The sequence below is a fragment of the Leucoraja erinacea genome, chromosome 16, assembly GCF_028641065.1.
Source record: "Leucoraja erinacea ecotype New England chromosome 16, Leri_hhj_1, whole genome shotgun sequence".
In the NCBI taxonomy this organism is placed as follows: Eukaryota; Metazoa; Chordata; class Chondrichthyes; order Rajiformes; family Rajidae; genus Leucoraja; species Leucoraja erinaceus.
Window position 1 is genome coordinate 3,731,317 of NC_073392.1, and position 20,335 is coordinate 3,751,651.

Below are 20,335 nucleotides of genomic sequence, written 5' to 3' on the forward strand. Positions count from 1 at the left end.
GATATCAAGTCATGAGTCTAAAACTATGCAAGCCCTGTGAATTATGCTGTCAAAAAGTCAAAATGCTTTAATGAAATCTGAACTAAGGAAAATGGCCAAGCATTCAGTTGGGATTTCCTAAGCTGGCAGTAACCCATTATAATTAGAAAGTGCAAACCTTCTTGTCGTGGTCTGAAATTATATTCCGAATAAGATAATTTTTGAAGCTAATGACAGGTACAAAATGCTGGAGTAACTCAGCGGGTCAGGCAGCATCTGTGGAGAACATGGATAGGTGACGTTTCACAGAGTGCTGGAGTAACTCAGCGGGTCAGGCAGCATCTGTGGAGAACATGGATAGGTGACGGTTCACAGAGTGCTGGAGTAACTCAGCGGGTCAGGCAGCATCTATGGAGAACATGGATAGGTGACGTTTCACAGAGTGCTGGAGTAACTCAGCGGGTCAGGCAGCATCTGTGGAGAACATGGATAGGTGACGTTTCACAGAGTGCTGGAGTAACTCAGCGGGTGCAGCAGCATCTATGGAGCTAAGGAAATAGGCAACGTTTCGGGTCGAAACCCTTAAGGGTTTCGGCCCGAAACGTTGCCTATTTCCAGAAGGATTTCGGCCCGAAACGTTGCCTATTTCCTTAGCTCCATAGATGCTGCTGCACCATAACTGAGTGGGTCAGGCAGCATCTGTGGAGAACATGGATAGGTGACGTTTCACAGAGTGCTGGAGTAACTCAGCGGGTCAGGCAGCATCTGTGGAGAACATGGATAGGTGACGTTTCACAGAGTGATGGAGTAACTCAGCGGGTCAGGCAGCATCTGTGGAGAGCACGGATACGTGACGTTTCCTACGTGATGTGAGGTGGGTCTGAAGTAGGGTCCCTTTGTGTTTATCTCTGCATAAACCAGCATCTGCAGTTCATTGTTGCTACATTTAATCTTTGAAGCTAATATTCACTTGTTATTCAGGGAATGCTGCTAATTCGTAGAAGCAAAAATAATCTTTGTGATAAAATGAATGCCAGAATGAATAACAATGTTTTCATACAACTAAAAATTATTTTATCTGCAACCATCACCATGGCATGTTAAAGCAATTACTACACAACGCAGTGCATGCGATTCACCAAAGTAATTCCTTTCAAAATTAAATAAGTTATTGAACTTTTTTCCAATCTAGTTTCAATTGCTCTTGGTGTATATAAATTGCAACATGAAAAATGAATTCTGCTGCTTTGAATTTCACTCACTCTTTACAATAATTATGATAACTAAGGATATCTTCAGGATCATATTTAAGGAGATGATATGGAAATGTTGTGTAAGGTTTGTCAATGCAAATCTCTTCCCTTTCTGAAGGATGATGTTTCCCCAATACATTCTGATGTATATTAGAAATGTTTTGCTGGGGCTTATAAGTTCATGTTCATAAGTGATAGGAGCAGAATTAGGCCATTCGGCCCATCAATGCTACTCTGCCATTCAATCATGGCTGATCTAACATTCCCTCTTAACCCCATTCTCCTGCCTTCTCCCCATAACCCCTGACGCCCGTACCAATCAAGAATCTATCGATCTCTGCTTTAAAAATATCCACTGACTTGGCCTCCACAGCCATCTGTGGCAATGAATCCCACAGATTCACCGCCCTCTGTTCCAGCTGCTACGGTCAGGCAAACGCCTCCGTTGCCATGCGGTGAGAACAGAGAGGTTGAGAAGGTTGAGAAGGAGTTTCTTCCCAGAGGCCATTCGGACTGTAAATGCCTATCTCACCAGGGGCTAACTCTACTGAACGTTTTTCCTTCCATTATTTATTATGTAAAGGTGTATGTGTGTTATGATTGTGTTTATAGTTTGTTTGGTTGTTTGTCTTTTTGCACAAAAGTCCGCGAGCATTGCCACTTTCATTTCACTGCACATCTCGTATGTGTATGTGACAAATAAACTTGACTTGACTTGACTCTGACTAAAGAAATTCCTCCTCCTCTTGTTCCTAAAGGAACATCCTTTAATTCTGTGCCCTCTGGTCCCAGACTCTCCCACTAGTGGAAACATCCTCTCCACATCCACTCTATCGAGGCCTTTCACTATTCTGTAAGTTCCACTGAAGTCCCCCCCCCCTCATCCTTCTAAACTCCAGCGAGTAACCATATAACAATTACTGCACGGAAACAGGTCATCTCGACCCTTCTAGTCCGTGCCGAACACGTATTCTCCCCTAGTCCCATATACCTGCGCTCAGACCAAAACCCTCCATTCCCTTCCCATCCATATAACTATCCAATTTATTTTTAAATGATAAAAAAAAAAAAAAAAAAAAAAACGAACCTGCCTCCACCACCTTCACTGGAAGCTCATTCCACACAGCCACCATTCTCTGAGTAAAGAAGTTCCCCCTCATGTTACCCCTAAACTTCTGTCCCTTAATTCTCAAGTCATGTCCCCTTGTTTGAATCTTCCCTCCTCTCAGTGGGAAAAGCTTGTCCACGTCAACTCTGTCTATCCCTCTCATCATTTTAAAGACCTCTATCAAGTCCCCCTTTAACCTTCTGCGCTCCAAAGAATAAAGCCCTAACTTGTTCAACCTTTCTCTGTAACTTAGCTACTGAAACCCAGGCAACATTCTAGTAAATCTCCTCTGTACTCTCTCTATTTTGTTGACACCCTTCCTATAATTAGGCGACCAAAATTGTACATCATACTCCAGAATTGGCCTCACCAATGCCTTGTACAATTTTAACAGTACAGGCCCAGTGCCTTCAAACGCTCATCATATGTTAACCCACTCATTCCTGGGATCATTCACATCAACCTCCTCAAGACCTTCTCCAGAGCCAACACATCCTTTCTCAGACATGGGGCACAAAATTGCTCACAATATTCCAAATGTAGTCTGATCAGCGCCTTGCATAGCCTTGGCATTACATGTGTAGGAAGGAACTGCAGATGCTAATTTAAACTGAAGATAGATACAAAATGCTGCAGTCACTCAGCGGGTCAGGCAGCATCTCTGGACAGAAGGAATGGGTGACGTTTTGGGTTGGGACTGAAGTCAGGGAAGAGGGAGGTACATAGATAAGGAAGTGTAAGGTGTGAAAACGGGACAAATGGGATGGAGATCAAGGAACATGTAGAATAGATCGCTGTTAGTTGGGAGAAGGTAAAAACAATAGACTATAGACAATTGGTGCAGGAGGAGGCCATTCGGCCCTTCGAGCCAGCACCACCATTCAATGTGATCATGGCTGATCATCCCCAATCAGTACCCCGTTCCTGCCTTCTCTCCATATCCCCTGACTCCGCTATCTTTAAGAGCCCTATCTAGCTCTCTCTTGAAAGTATCCAGAGAACCTGCCTCCACCGCCATCTGAGGCAGAGAATTCCACACACAAAGCAAACAAGAGATAAAATGTAGTCGGAGACAGTCAGACTGGTCAGAGAACTGGGAAGGGGGAGGGATGGAGAAAGAGGGAAAGCAAAGGGTAACTTCAAGTTAAAGTCAATGTTCATACCTCTATCCAGTGATGCTGCCTGTCCCCAGATGCTGAGTTACTCCAGCATTTTGTGTCACTCTCAGCATTTCATCCTTCTCGAAATAAATGTGAGCAAGATTCAAATAGAACGTACCTCCTCACTGCTGTAAGTTCCATGGAAATCTTCCTCCATTGGAGCTTCTCTCTCATCTGCGATGTCCTGCTCTTCATCACCCTTCATTTCCACAGTCCACATGATGCCCTGCGATGAAGCATTGTGCAACCTGCCGCGGGGAGCTGACCTTGGCTGAGATGAATATGTGTACACGTCCTTCAGTTTTAATTCATCCTCCCTTTCATCATCGTCACTGAAACATGTTGAGACGCGTCCGTTCTCCGCGCTGCGGCCTCTTACGTCTGAACGCGCATTGTTTCTGGCGTGCCGTTGTTTGGGTGTGGAGTGATGAGAGGAACGGGACTGGAAACCTTCCTCCGATTGGTCGGAGAAGAGCCATTTGTCTGAAAATATAAGTATGTTTATTGGCCAAGTATTCACATACAAGGAATTTGGCTTAGTGCTCCGCCCATGTAACAACATGACAGTAACGAATGACTCAGAAAACACTACACGTTAATAATAATAAGACATTAATGATAAAACACCATTGATCAAGCATGTGAACCAACAAAATACTCAAGCTGCGTTACAACTTCTTACTTCAAACTTCAAACTTACAAAATTCTTAGGGGGTTGGACAGGCTAGATGCAGGAAGATTGTTCCTGATGTTGGGGAAGTCCAGGACAAGGGGTCACAGTTTAAGGATAAGGGGGGAAGTCTTTTAGGACCGAGGTGAGAAAAACATTTTTCACACAGAGAGTGGTGAATCTGTGGAATTCTCTGCCACAGAAGGTAGTTGAGGCCACAGTGCATTGGCTACATTTAAGAGGGAGTTAGATGTGGCCCTTGTGGCTAAAGGGATCAGGGGGTATGGAGAGAAGGCAGGTACAGGATACTGAGTTGGATGATCAGCCATGATCATATTGAATGGCGGTGCAGGCTCGAAGAGCCGAATGGCCTACTCCTGCACCTATTGTCTATGTTTCTACCATTACATCTCCTGTGGAGCAGTCCTGAATTACTAATGAGAGCACTCCAAAGACGTACTGGTACAAAGGCTTCATAGCAGAAGTGTCCACGTCGCATGGCTGGGAACTGGAAGTATCCTGAGATTCCCTCTGTGAAGACTGATGCAAAGTTTATTCAATTCCTCTGTCTTTCTTGAACTACCCCGCTTTACCCCATCCTTCATGGGGTAAAGAAGGAAACTCAGTGGGCATTCCTGTCGCCGGGCCCTGTATCCGCTAAACTAAGATCTCCTCCGCAACCCGGACAAGCTCCAACGCAATAACTGGAGAACAATAAGAGACTAGCCAATAGCCATTGTATGAGAAGATGCATGGAAGTGTGTTCACTTCTGTGATAGACTCACTCAAACGGAGACCTCTAATCTTGGTGGGGAGATCGACAAAAAAAAGAAGAGAAATGCCTTGTTCAGTCTCGCAGCGGCCCAATGTCCACTCTTGCCTGTCTCACCCGTCTCCCATAGAAACATAGAAATTAGGTGCAAGAGTTTAGGACCCATTTCGGCCCTTCGAGCCACTGCACCGGCCATTGACAATATGATCATGGAGGTCTGATCATCCCACTCTAGTATCCCGATCTCCTATCTTGTCTTCTCATCTCCATACCTCTGATCCCCTTAGCCACAAGGGCCACATCTAACAAACTACCAGCCATATAGCATTGAAGGCACTGACTGATAAGTCGACTAAAACTCCGGTGTGGCACGAATTCTAATCAGAGTCGTTGTGGGCACTCTCTGTGTGAAAAAAGTTCTACTCTCATCTCAGTGAAAAGGGGAGGGGGTCCCCAAAGGATCTGCGGAGGAACGGGCACCAAGTGAGCGGAATGTGTCCTGGAGGTAGGTACTGTAGTCCGGTAACATCGGGAGCAACGTTCTTCCTGAATCTAGCCTGTCGGAAAAAAACGTGTTCCAACCCCTTAAGAATTTTGTAAAGTTTCGAGGAAATCAAGAAGAACCGAATAAGGATTCTAGAATCATGCCTTAAACTTAGAGCGGATCAGTCGAATCTCAGCTGCTTGGCAGTAAGACAGACCTCCTGACATCCCTGGGATTAGTCTGGTGAACCGCTTATCTGCACTCCCTCTATGGCAATAATGTCGCGTCCTGTCAGATTTGGAGACAAAACTGTACGCCAATACTCCAGGGTGTGGTCTCACCACCAAGACGCCATGTAGTCAACTGCAGTAGACCTCCCGTGCTCCTATACTCAAATCCTTTTGCAATGAAGTTAACAGTACCATTCGCTTTCGCTCTGGCCTGCATGCCCTGCAAAACCGTGCATGCCTACTTCATGCCTGACTCATACTGTGTACCATGACACCCAGGGCGTGGCTGCAATCTCTCCCCTTTCCTAGTTTCCTAGTCATTGTATGCCAGATGACTTGAGAATTGTGCTAGTTCACTATGCTGGTTCAACAGCTCCGTTCTAATCTTGGGTGGTGGACCTCAACAAGAAGATGAGGATCTCCTAATCTTTCTTTCTCCAGCGGCCACCAATGTCTCACTCTGTGCTCCTTCGTTGGGACACGCGGGATCAGGCTACCAAGCACGCTCGGGAGCAATGCAATGAAACTAAATGGCGATTTGGTGGGATCGCTACTCTAACTCAATCTCATGGAACACGGTGCAGTTCGTTCATACGTCTATACAGGCAATGCATTGGCCCACCCAGATCACCGTACCATGCTCCTTACATTACGGCAGAATATGTTTTGGCTATGAATGAGCTCATAAACAAACAGAAATGCCCCCGAAATTGACACACTGCACTAACTCACACACCTTACGCTGCAGCCCTACTTTGGTTTCCTGGGTGTAAATCAGCATCCTGCAGTTCTCCATATGTCGGGGCAGCCCGGAAGCCTAGTGAAATCAAAGGTGTTCACCCTCCTATGCTATGAAGATGCATGGGGCTGAAGCTGCTGTTGAATTCACATTCACATCTTCATCTGATGATGTGGTGGAGTACATAAAGAGCATCATGTCCATGCATCGCTCGGAGGGGCCCAGGTGTCAGGTCACGAGGGGTAAGTCTGCAGTTCCTTGACACCAGAGGGGGAACACGCACGACAGTCTTTGAATTCACCAAGCAAACTGGGGAAGAACAAAAAGGGCGGGAATTGGATTAGCAGGACGGCCGATATTCGGTGGCGGAGCAAAATCGTAAGTAAGAAGCAAAACGCGAGAAACTTAGGTATCCAAGGAGTACTATATTCGAATGAGCACAAAGCGAAACTGTCGGGCACTGGCGGAAACTTTATTTGCAATGAGCTCTGTCGGCACAGGTTGCCATGCGCAGGCCCGGTAGTAGCTTGCTGGCCTGAAGAAGTGCATGGCGCCACCGCATTGAAGATACGTGGTCCAGGGCACCTGACATGTGGTTTCCCTTCTGCCGCTGATCCCCCCCATCTGCCCGCCATCAGTGCTGAAGAAGGGTTTACGCTGGTTTCTGCCGAAACGATTGCATTAATTTCCATCATTCACGGTCTACCATTCCATCCTGATTCTCATGGTGCTGTCGGCATGGTGGCTCAGTCTGTAGGCGGAGTTCTGCAAAAAAAAGGGCGGGGGGACCCGTTCGATGACCTGCCTTGGTTCCTCCTCTGGATGCCTACATCCCCCACCGCAACCACACTGGGCCGTAAAGTCTGAAGAAGGGTTTCGGCAGCGTGAAAACGTCGCCTATTTTCCTTCTGCTCCATCCTGATGAGATTACCATGTTTGTCCCGCTGAGTTTCTCACACGAATCACAATTTTGTGTACCATTCGATCTTCTCAGCATCTGCAGTTCCTTCTTGAACAGCTCTATAAAGTAGGTGCAGGTTGAAAAGGTTAATTGTTTGCTGGTCCACGGTCCAAGATGTCCCCCTAGTTTAAGGGGCAGCGTAGGGTGCGTAAACATGGGATCCTACTTACCAGAACTATTTGTGTAGGCGTGACACTTGGAATACTGCAGTGCCAGTTTCCACAACACTTGGGGCAACTAAAAGTGACTGGTGCCTGTCCCGTTGGATAACATGTAGCATTGTCTTTGTGTTCTATATTTTCAAGGCATTTAGACTTGGAAACTAAATGTGTATGGTGACCTGGGCCTAAAGTGTGTATTTTGATTAACAATCTGCAATCTAACTCAATAAATGTATTTGGATGAGAAGGGAATGGAGGGTTATGGTCTGAGTGCAGGCAGGTGGGACTAAGGGGAAAAAAAATTGTTCGGCACGGACTTGTAGGGCCGAGATGGCCTGTTTCCGTGCTGTAATTGTTATAATGTTATATGGTTATTTGGAAAGAAACATGTTCAAAGGACACAAGGAGTTGGAGTAACTCAGCGGGTCAGGCAGTATCCCTGGAGAACATGGATAGGTGACGTTTCAGGTTGCGAGAAGTTCTCCAGTCCGAAGAAGGGACTCGACCCAAAACGTCACCTATCCATGTTCTCCAGAGATGCTGCCTGACCCACTGAGTTACTCCAGCACTTTGTCTCCTTTTTATTTGTAAAGCAGCATCTGCAGTTCCTTGTTTCCACACAGCATCGCGGAATTACTGTAATGGGTTATGTAGGGGACATCTTGTAAACATTAAACTCCTTAGGAATTAAATGATGAACAAATTCTAAAAAAACTGCTGAATTGTTAAGATCTTATTCAAAGGGGAAGTTTTATCCATAGTTTAGGGCACTGCCTTGGGAAAGGAGACTCAGAGTTAGTGTATATAATTGCCAAATTCTAAACTTGAAAGTAATCACCTGCTGTTTATGCCACACTGCAGCTTTGACAGAATATTTACATTTTTGCTGTAGAGTCTATTTTATCAACTATATATTTTATTTGACTGGCAAATGCTCTCTGTTATTGGATACCCTCAAATGTGCTTTTAAACCCAACACGAGAAAATGGTTCCCTTTGTAAATGCATCACAGCATAGATTGGAAATGGCTTCATCCAAGGGTGCAGTAAAGTACAGGGAGTTGTGGACACAGCCCAGATCATCAGACAGCCCAATCTCCCTTCCACTAACTCCATCTACACCTCACGCTGCCTCGGCAAGGCCAGCAGCATCATCAAGGACCAGTCGCACCCCGGCCACTCCCTCTTCTCCCCTCTCCCATCATGCAAGAGGTACAGAAGTGTGAAAACGCACACCTCCAGATTCGGGAACAGTTTTCTTCCCAGCTGTTATCAGGCGACTGAACCATCCTACCACAAACAGAGAGCAGTGCTGAACTACTATCTACCTCATTGGAGTCAGTCACTCTGGAAGATCGCGAGGGAGAGTCCACAACTGTGATTCTAAGCTGTGAATCAACTGAACTGTGAGTCTGCAATGTACTTGCAATAAATTATTTGTTAGCCCTTATTAACAATGCAATGAGTTGTTTGGCAATTTGCTGGCCTGCACTCTGCTTGAAATGCTATGAAATTGAATTTGCTGGCCTGCACTCTGTTTGAAATGCTATGAAATCGAATTTTCTGCGACTGAGCTGTCAGCATACCAGGCTTGAGTGACTGAGCTGCTAGTTCACCAGGCCTCAGTGACTGAGCTGCCAGCCCAAGAATCCATTCGGTCCACAATGCCTATACTAGCCCTCTGGAAACCAGTCCCTTCTACCCACAACACCCATACTAGCGCTCCAGAAAGCCCCCCCCACACTGGCCACCAATATTGGAATTGGTGGAGAGGTGGAACATTGCGTTGGGGGACCAGCCCTCCTGTGTGAACATGGGACCCAACGGTTTAGTAGTAGCTATTCCTGTCAGATAGAATATTCAGGGAGGAACTGCAGATGGTGGTTTACACCGAAGATAGACACAAAATGCTGGAGTGACTCAGCGGGACAGGCAGCATCTCTGGAGGGAAGGAATGGGTGAGGTTTCGGGTCGAGACCCTTCTTCAGACTTTTTTAGAGATGCTGTCTGTCTCGCTGAGTTACTCCAGCTTTTTAGTTTTAGTTTAGATATAAAAAGGGAAACGGGCCCTTCGGCCCACCGGGTCCACACTGACCAGTGACCCCCGCACACTAACACTATCCTACACACACTAGGGACAATTTACATTTATACCAAGCCAATTTACCTGCAAACCCGTACGTCTTTGGAGTGTGGGAGGAAACCCAAAGATCTCAGAGAAAACCCACGTAGGTCACGGGGAGAACGTGCAAACTCCATACCGACAGCATCCGTAGTTGGGATTGAACCTGGGTCTCCAACGCTTCAAGCGCTGTAAGGCAGCAACTCTAACTCTGCGCCACAGTGAACGCCAGGAGATATGTTCATCTTAGATGACTTCAGAATTAAGGGACATAAGTTTAGGGGTAACATGAGGGGGAACTTCTTTAGAGAGTGGTAGCGGTGTGGAATGAGCTTCCAGTGGAAGTGGTGGAAGCAGGTTCATTGGTATCATTTAAAAATAAATTGGATAGGCATATGGATGAGAAGGGAATGGAGGGTTATGGTATGAGTGCAGGCAGGTGGGACTAAGGGAAAAAAGTTGTTCGGCACGGACTTGTAGGGCCGAGATGGCCTGTTTCCGTGCTGTAATTGTTATATGGTTATATGTTATAGATAGATTATTCAGCCAGATCTCACTGAACCCAATACACATTCAACGTGAGGTCACCTCATTATCTGAGAAAAATGATGAACAACTCACGCCCGGTAATGTGATCACATCATTAATTTCACTTTTATCACATTCCTTATTCCACCATCCTGACTTTTTCATTTCCTGCATTTGCAACATTGATCAGAAGTTACACCTGCTGAGATTGCAGCCGATCTGTAAGCGCTGGACAAAATGTTCCTCATCATGCATTAAAATAGTGCCATCTAGCGCAACATCCAGGGACGGCACAGTGGCGCAGCGGGACGTGGGGAGGATGCTTCCACTCGTGGGAGAGTCTAAGACCAGAGTTCATAACCGCAGAATAGAAGGACGTACCTTTAGGAAGAAGATGAGGAGGAATTTCAGAGGGTGGTGAATCTGTGGGATTCATTGCCACACACGGCTGTGGAGGCCAAGTCAATGGGTATTTGTAAGGCAGAGATAGATAGGTTCTTAATAGTACGGGTGTCAGGGGTTATGGGGGGGAAGGTGGGACAATGGGGTTGAATGGTTGAGGGAGAGAGATAGATCAGCAATGATTGAATGGCGGAGTAGACCTGATGGGCCAAATGGTCTAATATTACAGCGCCAGGGACCTATGTTCGATCCTGACCTTGGGCGCCGTGTGTGCAGATGCTGCTCGACCCGCTGAGTTACTCCAGCACCTTGTGTTTTCCTCAAGATTTCAGCATCTGCAGTTCCTTATCGCAAAAAAAGTGTATTACAGAGGATCTGATATGGACATCACACACTGCCGCATTGTTGAGTAAGGCAAGGCAGTGCCTTTACCACCTCAGGCAGCTGAGAAAATTCAGAGTCTCTCTGAGGATCCTCCAGTGCTTCTACTCTGGTGCTGTAGAAAGCATCTTGTCCGGAAACATCACGATCTGGTTTGGGAACTGCTCTGCCCAGGACAGGAAGGCTCTGCAGAGAGTAGTGCGTTAGGCCGAACGTACCATGGGAACTACAGTCGCCCCCCTGCAGGACCTATACACCAGGAGGTGCCGATCCAGAGCCAGCAACATAATGAGGGACCCCTACCCCCCCAGCAACGGACTGTTCCAGCTGCTACGGTCAGGCAAACGCCTCCGCTGTCACGCTGCGGAAACGGAGAGGATGAGACGGAGTTTCTTCCCACAGGCCGTCAGGACTGTAAACTCTAATCTCACCGGGGAATAATTTACTGTGGTGTGTCCTTTTTTTCCCTAAAATGTAAATACTGTTTCTGTTCTGTAGTTTTTGCACAATCCCGCAGGCATCGCCACTTTCATTTCACTGCACATCTTCTATGTGTAGGTGGCAAATAAAGTTGGATTGACTTGCTAGATTCAAAAGCAGGAAAGAGATGCTGGTTCAACCCTGACCTCGGGTACTGTCTGTGTGGAGTGCGCACGTTTTCCCTGTGGCCTTGGTGTCGTGGTATGTATCCACTCACGGTGTTAATGGGGACTGGGGTCGCTGGAAGAATCATTGCTCTGCGGTTAAAATTAAAGGAACAAGAAGGTGCAAACATGCTACTTCCATGTTCAATAAATAAACTCACGCTGAGCAGTTAAATAGTTAACTATTATTTTACTTTCCCTGTCATAAATCTACTACTCCCAGAGCCATCAAGGTACAGATGGCATGCAAAATGTAGTTTCCTACGCACAGCAGTATCATGTCAGAAATATAAATCTTAGAAAAGCATCTTTCTTAACGTTTGCAAGTATAATTGAATAAATGATTATATTATCAAGTAAATATCCAAGACTAGAGGGCATAGCTTGAAGGTGAGTGGGAGATGTGTGGGGCATGACTGTTTTTACACAGTGGTTGTGTAGGAAGGAACTTCAGATGATGGTTTACACCAAAGATAGACACAAAATGCTGGAGTAACTCAACTGGTCAGGCAGCATAGAAACATAGAAAATAGGTGCAGGAGTAGGCCATTCGGCCCCGAACCTGCACCGCCATTCAATATGATCATGGCTGATCATCCAACTCGGTATCCTGTTCCTGCCATCTCTCCATACCCCCTGATCCCTTTAGCCACAAGGGCCACATCTAACTCCCTCTTAAATATAGCCAATGAACTGGCCTCAACTACCTTCTGCGGCAGAGAATTCCAGAGATTCACCACTCTCTGTGTGAAAAAAGTTTTCCTCATCTCGGTCCTAAAAGATTTCCCCCTTATCCTTAAACTATGACCCCTTGTTCTGGATCTCCGGAGAAAAGGTAACGTTTCGGGTCGAGACCCTACTTCAGACAGCAGGTAACATTTATAAATATAAATTACAAGGGTGAAACCAAAACTCGAAGAATGAAAACCATTACCACTGATTAAGCCGTGCCTCGATTTACTACCGATGCCAACACCCAACTTCCTATAATTATTGCAAGACAACTTATGAGGAAGACGAGACTGGCCAATTTGAGTTTCTTTTAAGAAAATGCCATGCTCATCTATGTTACAAAAAGAGTAAATTAAGCAATGTGGTTAATATTAGTGAGGTCACGGTGGCACAGCGGTAGAGTTGCTGCCTTACAGCGAATGCAGCGCCGGAGACCCGGGTTCGATCCCGACTACGGGTGCTGTCTGTACGGAGTTTGTACGTTCTCCCCGTGACCTGCGTGGGTTTTCTCCGAGATCTTCGCTTTCCTCCCACACTCCAAAGACGTACAGGTTTGTAGGTTCATTGGCTTGGTAAATGTAAAAAATGTCCGTAGTGGGTATAGGATAGAGTTAATGGTGCGGGGATCGCTGGTCGGCGCGGACACGGTGGGCTGAAGGACCTGTTTCCGCGCAGTATCTCTAAACTAAACTGAACTGTTCTGTTTCTCTCTTTCTTCCTGTTACTTATTGAGAAAATAACACAGCAGAGAAGCAATTGTTGAGAGAAAAGTGATTCAGTTATTGATAATTTTTTACACATTTCTTAGACTGGATAGTTATTCGCTGGCAAGTTTACACAATGCTTAACATTCCAGTATTACAGGGTATCTTGTCAAAGTGACTAGATACATTTAGAGGGCACAGCATCGAGGTGACATGATACATCTAGAGGGCACAGTGTTGAGGTGATAGGGACAACGTTTCAAAGGAGATGAGACACAAAGTGCTGGAGTAACTCAGTGGGTCAGACAGCATCTTTGGAGAAAAGGGATGGGTGATGTTTTGGGTCAGGACCCTTCTTCTTCAGACTCAATTTGCTCAGTGTCGCAGGAGTTCAGTGGCTCTTGGCTAACAAAACCACAGAAGGTTATAGTTGATGAATTCATGTTCAAATCATCTACGATTCATATATCTCACCCTCAAAATTAATGTGCAGTGAATCGCAACAAAATAAATGAAGTGAAATTATGCATACAGATGAGAACAATCTACTGGGTGGCACGGTGGCACAGCGGAAGAGTTTCTGCCTTGCAGCGCCAGAGACCCGGGTTCCATCCCGACTACGGGCGCTGTCTGCACGGAGTTTGTACGTTCTCCCCGTGACCTGCGTGGGTTTTCTCCGAGATCTTCGGTTTCCTCCCACACTCCACAAACGTACAGCTTTGTAGGTTAATTTGGCTTGGTATCAATGTAAAATTGTCCCTTGTGTGCGTGTGTAGGATAGTGTTACTGAGCGGGTGATCGCTGGTCGGCGCGGAGCAGGTGGGCCGAAGGGCCTGTTTCCGCGCTGTATCTCTAAACTAAACTAAATTAAACAGTGTTTAAGAAAGAACTGCAGATGCTGGAAAAATCGAAGGCGGACAAAAGTCCTGGAGAAACTCAGCGGGTGAGGCAGCATCTATGGAGCGAAGGAATGGGTGACATTTAAGATTCTCCAGCATTTTTGTCCACCTTAAATTAAAGAGTGGTGGTTTTGTCTGGACTCTGTCTGATTGCAACTGAGAATCATAGTGAAGTTTCATTGAAACTTATCGTGTTTGCTGCTCGACTTATTCATACATGCAGGAGTTTCAGCAGGTGATTGTCTCGTAAGTATTATACCTCTCAAGAATTGCCTCCACGTAGCTCAATTATCAATCGAGCCCTTCTGCACATTAGTAACTCAGCGGACATGTAATGGGTCGTGGATTGCTGCATTGTTCGGGAGTTGAGTAAGAGTTTCCTAATCAATGCTTATTGTGAAAGTGCAGCATCTCTCCGATGTGCTGACTCGTTAGAGCTTCCTGGACAATTCTCACTGATCTTCCTGCTGCACCGTTCCACACGGAGCATGTGCTCTAGATCATTAAGTTTCTCAAGGCATTCACATAGAAGATGAGGACCAGTGCCTTGGACTAGTTTCTCTGATTAGCCGTGACAGGAGAACATTGATTTCTGCTTCCTCAACAAGTGTGATTGCTAGAAGCAAGGAACTGCGGATGCTGGCTTAGCAAAGAATACACAAAGTGCCGGAGTAACTCAGCGGGTCAGGCAGCATCGCTGGAGAACATGGACGGGTCGGGACCCTTCTTCATGTTCCCGATGTTGGGGGAGTCCAGAACCAGGGGCCACAGTTTAAGAATAAGGGGTAAGCCATTTAGAACGGAGACGAGGAAACACTTTTTCCACACAGAGAGTTGTGTGTCTGTGGAATTCTCTGCCTCAGAGGGCGGCGGAGGCCGGTTCTCTGGATACTTTCAAGAGAGAGCTAGATAGGGCTCTTATAGATGGCGGAGTCAGGGGATATGGGGAGAAGGCAGGAACGGGATACTGATTGTGGATGATCAGCCATGATCACAGTGAATGGTGGTGTTGGCTCGAAGGGGCGAATGGCCTACTCCTGCACCTATTGTCCATTGTCTATTGTATTTCAGGCCAAAAATATCCCATACATGTGGATCTGGGCTCAATTGCAGACGGAGTTTGGAGTCTTCCCTGCACATTTGGGACAACAACATTGAATCTTCATCAAACATGACCTTGTATCATGGATGATTCTTACTGTTGGTCACCATTTTGTTTACGTCTACAACTGTTTTGGACGTCAAATGACTGGAGAATTTCAATGACATTTTTTAAGCTCAACAGAGAGAGGGATTTGAAAACACGGAAAAGATTTTTTAAATGCAGCGTCTTGGAGCTACTAAGCAGTAAGACAGGACAAAAAACAGCCTGCATAATTAACTTGTGACTTCTGCCTTCAAGCAGAAAATTTTTCAAACCCATTTGAGCCATTTCAAAGGTCGACAAAAATGTTGGAGAAACTCAGCGGGTGAGGCAGCATCTATGGAGCGAAGGAAATAGGCGACCAAGGGTCTCGAAGGAAATAAAACGTCGCCTATTTCCTTCGCTCCATAGATGCTGCCTCACCCGCTGAGTTTCTCCAGCATTTTTGTCTCCCTTCGATTTTCCAGCATCTGCAGTTCCTTCTTAAACAATGAGCCATTTCAAGATACTTTTGAGATTACTCAAAGTACTCGACCAGAAACGTCACCCATTCCTTCTCTCCACAGATGCTGCCTGTCCCGCAGTGTTACTCCAGCACCTTGTGTCTATCTTCGGTTTAAACCAGCATCTGCAGTTGCTTCCTCCACAATGTTGGTCATCTCTAGAGGAGATGTCGGTGGATAGGCAGGGGGATTTAAGGAGGTGACCTGGAGCAGCCACCAGAGCTGGAAGGTTTATAATGAGTGATGTGGGATTTGATGAATTAGGGAGCAAGTGTCAAGTCTATTCTCAGCAGTAGACATAAGGCAGGTGCTCAGAACAAGTCAACATTATGGAAAACTTATACTTAAATTCTGGAAAAAGATAACAGTCCCCACAGTGAAGATGTGGATCACAGAAATGACCGAGACACTACATTTAGAAAAAATAAGGCTTGTTTTGTCTGACAAATCAGACCAATTTTCCAAAATATGGTCTCCTTTCATTGAATTTTTTCAACAACAGAATGGTTGAACACAAATTCAAAACTGACGCTAGGATCGGGTGAGCGGGCGTGGTCGAGGGAAGGGTGGTGGGATATCTCTCCACTTTTTTTCTCCACTTCTTTGTTAGTTCAGGGATTTTTTCTTCTTCCTTTTCATTCTTCCTTTTTTACTTTTTTTTACTTCCGATTCACTTATTAGTTTACAAAACGTTAAAACTGAAGCCGTACGGAAATTGTATAAGTGTTACGCCGATTACGTTCTCCTTGTACAATTGCTTCGAATAAAATAAATATTAAAAAAAAATTAAATTAAAAAAAAAAACATTATGGAAAAGACACTGTAGCCATCAAAAACAGGAATGGCAAAAAGGAGCGGCACAGTTGTGCAGCCTCACAGCGCCGGAGACCAAGGGTTCGCAGCTGACCATCAGGTGCTGAGTCTGTGCGGAGTTTGCAAGTTCTCTGTGACCATGGAAGTTTCCTCCTCCGGTTTCTTCTGAAATTCCAAAGACGCGTGGGATTGTAGGTTAATTATCCTCCGGAAATGTTTCTTTAGCGTGTTGGGAGTGGATGAAAAAGTGGGATACTAGGGGTAGTCGATGGCCAGTGTGGACAAGGCATGACGAGGGCCCTTATTCCAGGCTGTATCTCTAAACTACATGAAGATGAACTAACGGAATCAATGCTAAAAAAAAAAACCCTGAAAATGAGCAATAATTCTTCGGTCTGAATTAATCAATTTTCAATTTAATTCGGTTACAGAAGAGGTAGTTATTGCGAGCAGAAATGATGATAGCAATGGAGGAAGGAATCCAAAGATAGGTGATATATTGTTAATAAAATAAAAAACTCAGCAACATTAAGAGCCTGTCCCGCTTTCACGACCTAATTCACGACCTCTGCCGAGTTTGCCCTTGACTCATACTCGCAGCATGGTCGTTGGAGGTCGTAGGTAGGTCGTGATGCTAGTCGTAGGTACTTGTGGCATCAAGTAGGTCGGGGCGTTTTTTCAACATGATGAAAAATATCCACGAGTAACAAATGGTCGTGAATTAGGTCGTGATGGCGGGGCAGGCCCTTTAAGATGCTAGATGCAGGAAGATTGTTCCCGATGTTAGGGAAGTCCAGGACAAGGGGTCACAGCTTAAGGATAAAGGGGAAATCCTTTAAAACCGAGATGAGAAGAACTTTTTTCACACAGAGAGTGGTGAATCTCTGGAACTCTCTGCCACAGAGGGTAGTTGAGGCCAGTTCATTGGCTATATTTAAGAGGCAGTTAGATGAGGCCCTTGTGGCTAAGGGGATCAGGGGGTATGGAGAGAAGGCAGGTACGGGATACTGAGTTGGATGATCAGCCATGATCATATTGAATGGCGGTGCAGGCTCGAAGGGCCGAATGGCCTACTCCTGCACCTAATTTCTATGTTTCTATGTTTAAGCCACTTGCTTCATGTTGGGTTCAATGAGTTTATCTTTGCTTCTTACCTGAAGTTATAGCCTCCGTTGTGTGCTTTGGAAAGCACATATTCTCCTGCCTTGTTTGTTTAGTTGGTTCTGGTTGACTTGAACCTTGCGTTTCTGCCCTGTGGATCAGCCTGTCTGAGAGTTCTTCTTTATTGCAGCCTGGCTGACCGGAAGACTTGGGTGTCTTACTGTCCGACAGGATTGGTACCTGAAAAATTAAAAGGCATTTTCATCCATTCCAAGTTTCAGTGTCAAAACGTATAATAAATCCAGCAAATTGCAAGTAAAATATCTGAATATTGCGTAATCCGTTTAGATTGGAGATACAGCGCAGAAACGGGACCTTCAGCGCACCGAGTCCGCGCCGACCAGCGGCCATCGATGAAAATAAATCGTGTCGTAGGCAAAAAGAAGGAGAGATGTCACACTCTAATCGCTCAGCCACAGGGTTCAAATGATCAGCCCAAAGCGAAAATCATCTTGCTATTCATTAGGGCTCGTGACAGAGCGATTTCCTTAACCACGCACGAGAAACAGAACCGTTGGTGTGGATTTCCGCGAAATGTGGTCCGAGATACTTAAATAGAACAGTGCAGCGCAGGAACAGGCCCTTTGGCCCACAATGTCCAGACCGTCACTCAAACCGACCTCCTACTGACTCCACAACGCTGTACCTTTTGCCTGATTTGATAGGGGAGAAGAGGGAGTGGTCGGGGTGCGACTGGTCCTTGATTATGCTGCTGGCCTTGGAAGGAAATAGGTAACGTTTCGGGGCCGAATCCCTTGGGAAATAGGTAACGTTTCGGGCCGAAACCCAAGGGTTTCGGCCCGAAACGTTGCCTATTTCCTTCGCTCCGTAGATGCTGCCGCACCCGCTGAGTTTCTCCAGCATTTTTGTCTACCTTTCGATTTTCCAGCATCTGCAGTTCCTTCTTAAACCCTCTCCGTTTGGGGCCGTTTGTGTGGACGGGCGCCACTGTGCCTCAAAGCAGAGCCTGAGAAACCAAACACGAAATAGAAACATTCCAAAAACGGGAATAGCAAAAAAAAACTGAAATTGCGCGCCGGAGTTTTGACAAAGTCAGGAAGTTGCTCACTGAAACGTGATGGAAACGCAGCCTTGCCGAACTGCTCATGATAAGGTAAATGGCACGAGAAATGCCACACAACTTGAGAACGAAGGCTTTCAAGGGTATTCATTATTCATCAGTAAATTTAAAGAGAATGTCCAGTGAACTGTGTTACATTTGGATCTGGCTCACAAAGCCAGCGTTCAAAGATGGATTGTAATAATACGAAACATTACAGCTGGATGTATTGTTAAAAGTGGCGTGTGTTTGCATTACCCAGGGGACGTCTCCTAGTTCACAAATGATAAGAGTTTTCAAGAGAGAGTTAGATTTAGCTTTTAGGGCTAACGGAATCAAAGGATATTGGGAAAAAAAGGCAGGAATGGGGAACTGATTTTAGATGATCAGCCATGATCATATTGAATTCAGATTCAGATTCAGATTCAATTTTAATTGTCATTGTCAGTGTACAGTACAGAGACAATGAAATGCATTTAGCATATGCATTTAGTATTTAGAATGGCGGTGCTGGCTCGAAGGGTCTACTCCTGCACCTATTTTCTATCTTTCTAGGAAGAGACTTGAACTTTATTTCACCTTCCATCACAGTGAGCAATGTGTAGGAGTCACTGTGGTGGATGTTCATGTTAAAATGTATTTTTGAGTGATCTGTTGCTTTTAATGGTATGAGTGACCTGGCCAGTGAAATTCCTCGTATGTTGCAAAACATACTTGGCGAATAAAATCTGATTCTGATTCTATAGAGTTGCATCTTCTTCTTCTTCTTGCGTATGGCATGAACAGCCTAAAGTCGTAGGACAACTTGTTCTATTTGATCGTATTTGATTGTGCCCGCCGGGTTGATTGCATCCGTTGAAACAGAGCGGACCATGCAAAGAGTTGCACAGTCAAAAGATGCGTTTGTTTCCTTAAGCGTTTCATCACAACCTTTCCAACATACAGAGCAAATATTCTCTCCCGTAGCAACGGCACCTTGAGTTATGCAAAAATGGTCAAAGCTTTCATTTTCCAGATCTCTCTCACAACTCATGTGAACAGTCTGAAGAAGGGTCTCGACCTGAAACGTTGCCCGTCCATTCCCTCCACAGATGCTGCCTGATCCACCGAGTTCCTCCAGCGCTTTGTTTATTTGGCTCAAGATTGCAACATCTGCAGAGTCGGGGCTGTGGGAGGGGAGGGGAGGGGAGGGGAGGGGAGGGAGGGGAGGGGAGGGTCAAGTCGTGGGTGGAGGGGTGGTGTGGGGGGGGGGGGGGGGCTACTGGAGGCCCTGCATCCAGCCGGGGGATCGCGTGTGTCGGGCTCCGCTGGAGATCCTCACAGAGGCCGGGGACGAGAGAGCGGTTCGGACATGGCCCTCAGTGGCGGTGGAGGACATCAGTACCCCATTCCTGCCTTCTCCCCATATCCGTTGATTCCGTTAGCCCCAAGAGCTAAATCTAACTCTCTCTTGAAAACATCCAGTGAATTGGCCTCCACTGCCTTTGAGGCAGAGAATCCCACAGTCACAACCCTCTGGGTGAAAAAGTTTTTCCTCATCTCGGTCCTGAATGGCCTCCCCCTTAATTCTTAAACTGTGACCCCTGGTTCTGGACTCCCCCAACATGGGGAACATTTTTCCTGCCTCTACCCGGTCCAATCCTCCAAGAATTTAATATGTTTCCATAAGATCCCCTCTCATCCATCTAAATTCCAATGAATAAAAGCCCAGACAACCCTTTCTTTC

The 20,335-nt window shown here is 45.9% G+C and overlaps 1 protein-coding gene across 1 annotated transcript in view; it reads right to left on the reverse strand.

Moving 5' to 3' along the window:
• LOC129704913 (protein CFAP20DC-like) overlaps window positions 1–19,987 on the reverse strand; it is a 92,447-nt gene extending 72,460 nt beyond the window's left edge. Inside the window, exons 1-3 of the mRNA XM_055648323.1 lie at window positions 19,931–19,987; window positions 17,543–17,729; window positions 3,619–3,983 (exon numbers count right to left, since the gene is read on the reverse strand). Coding sequence (XP_055504298.1) covers window positions 3,619–3,983; window positions 17,543–17,729; window positions 19,931–19,987 — 609 coding nt within the window. The remainder of the gene's footprint in view (window positions 1–3,618; window positions 3,984–17,542; window positions 17,730–19,930) is intronic.
• Between the last annotated feature and the right edge of the window lie 348 nt (window positions 19,988–20,335).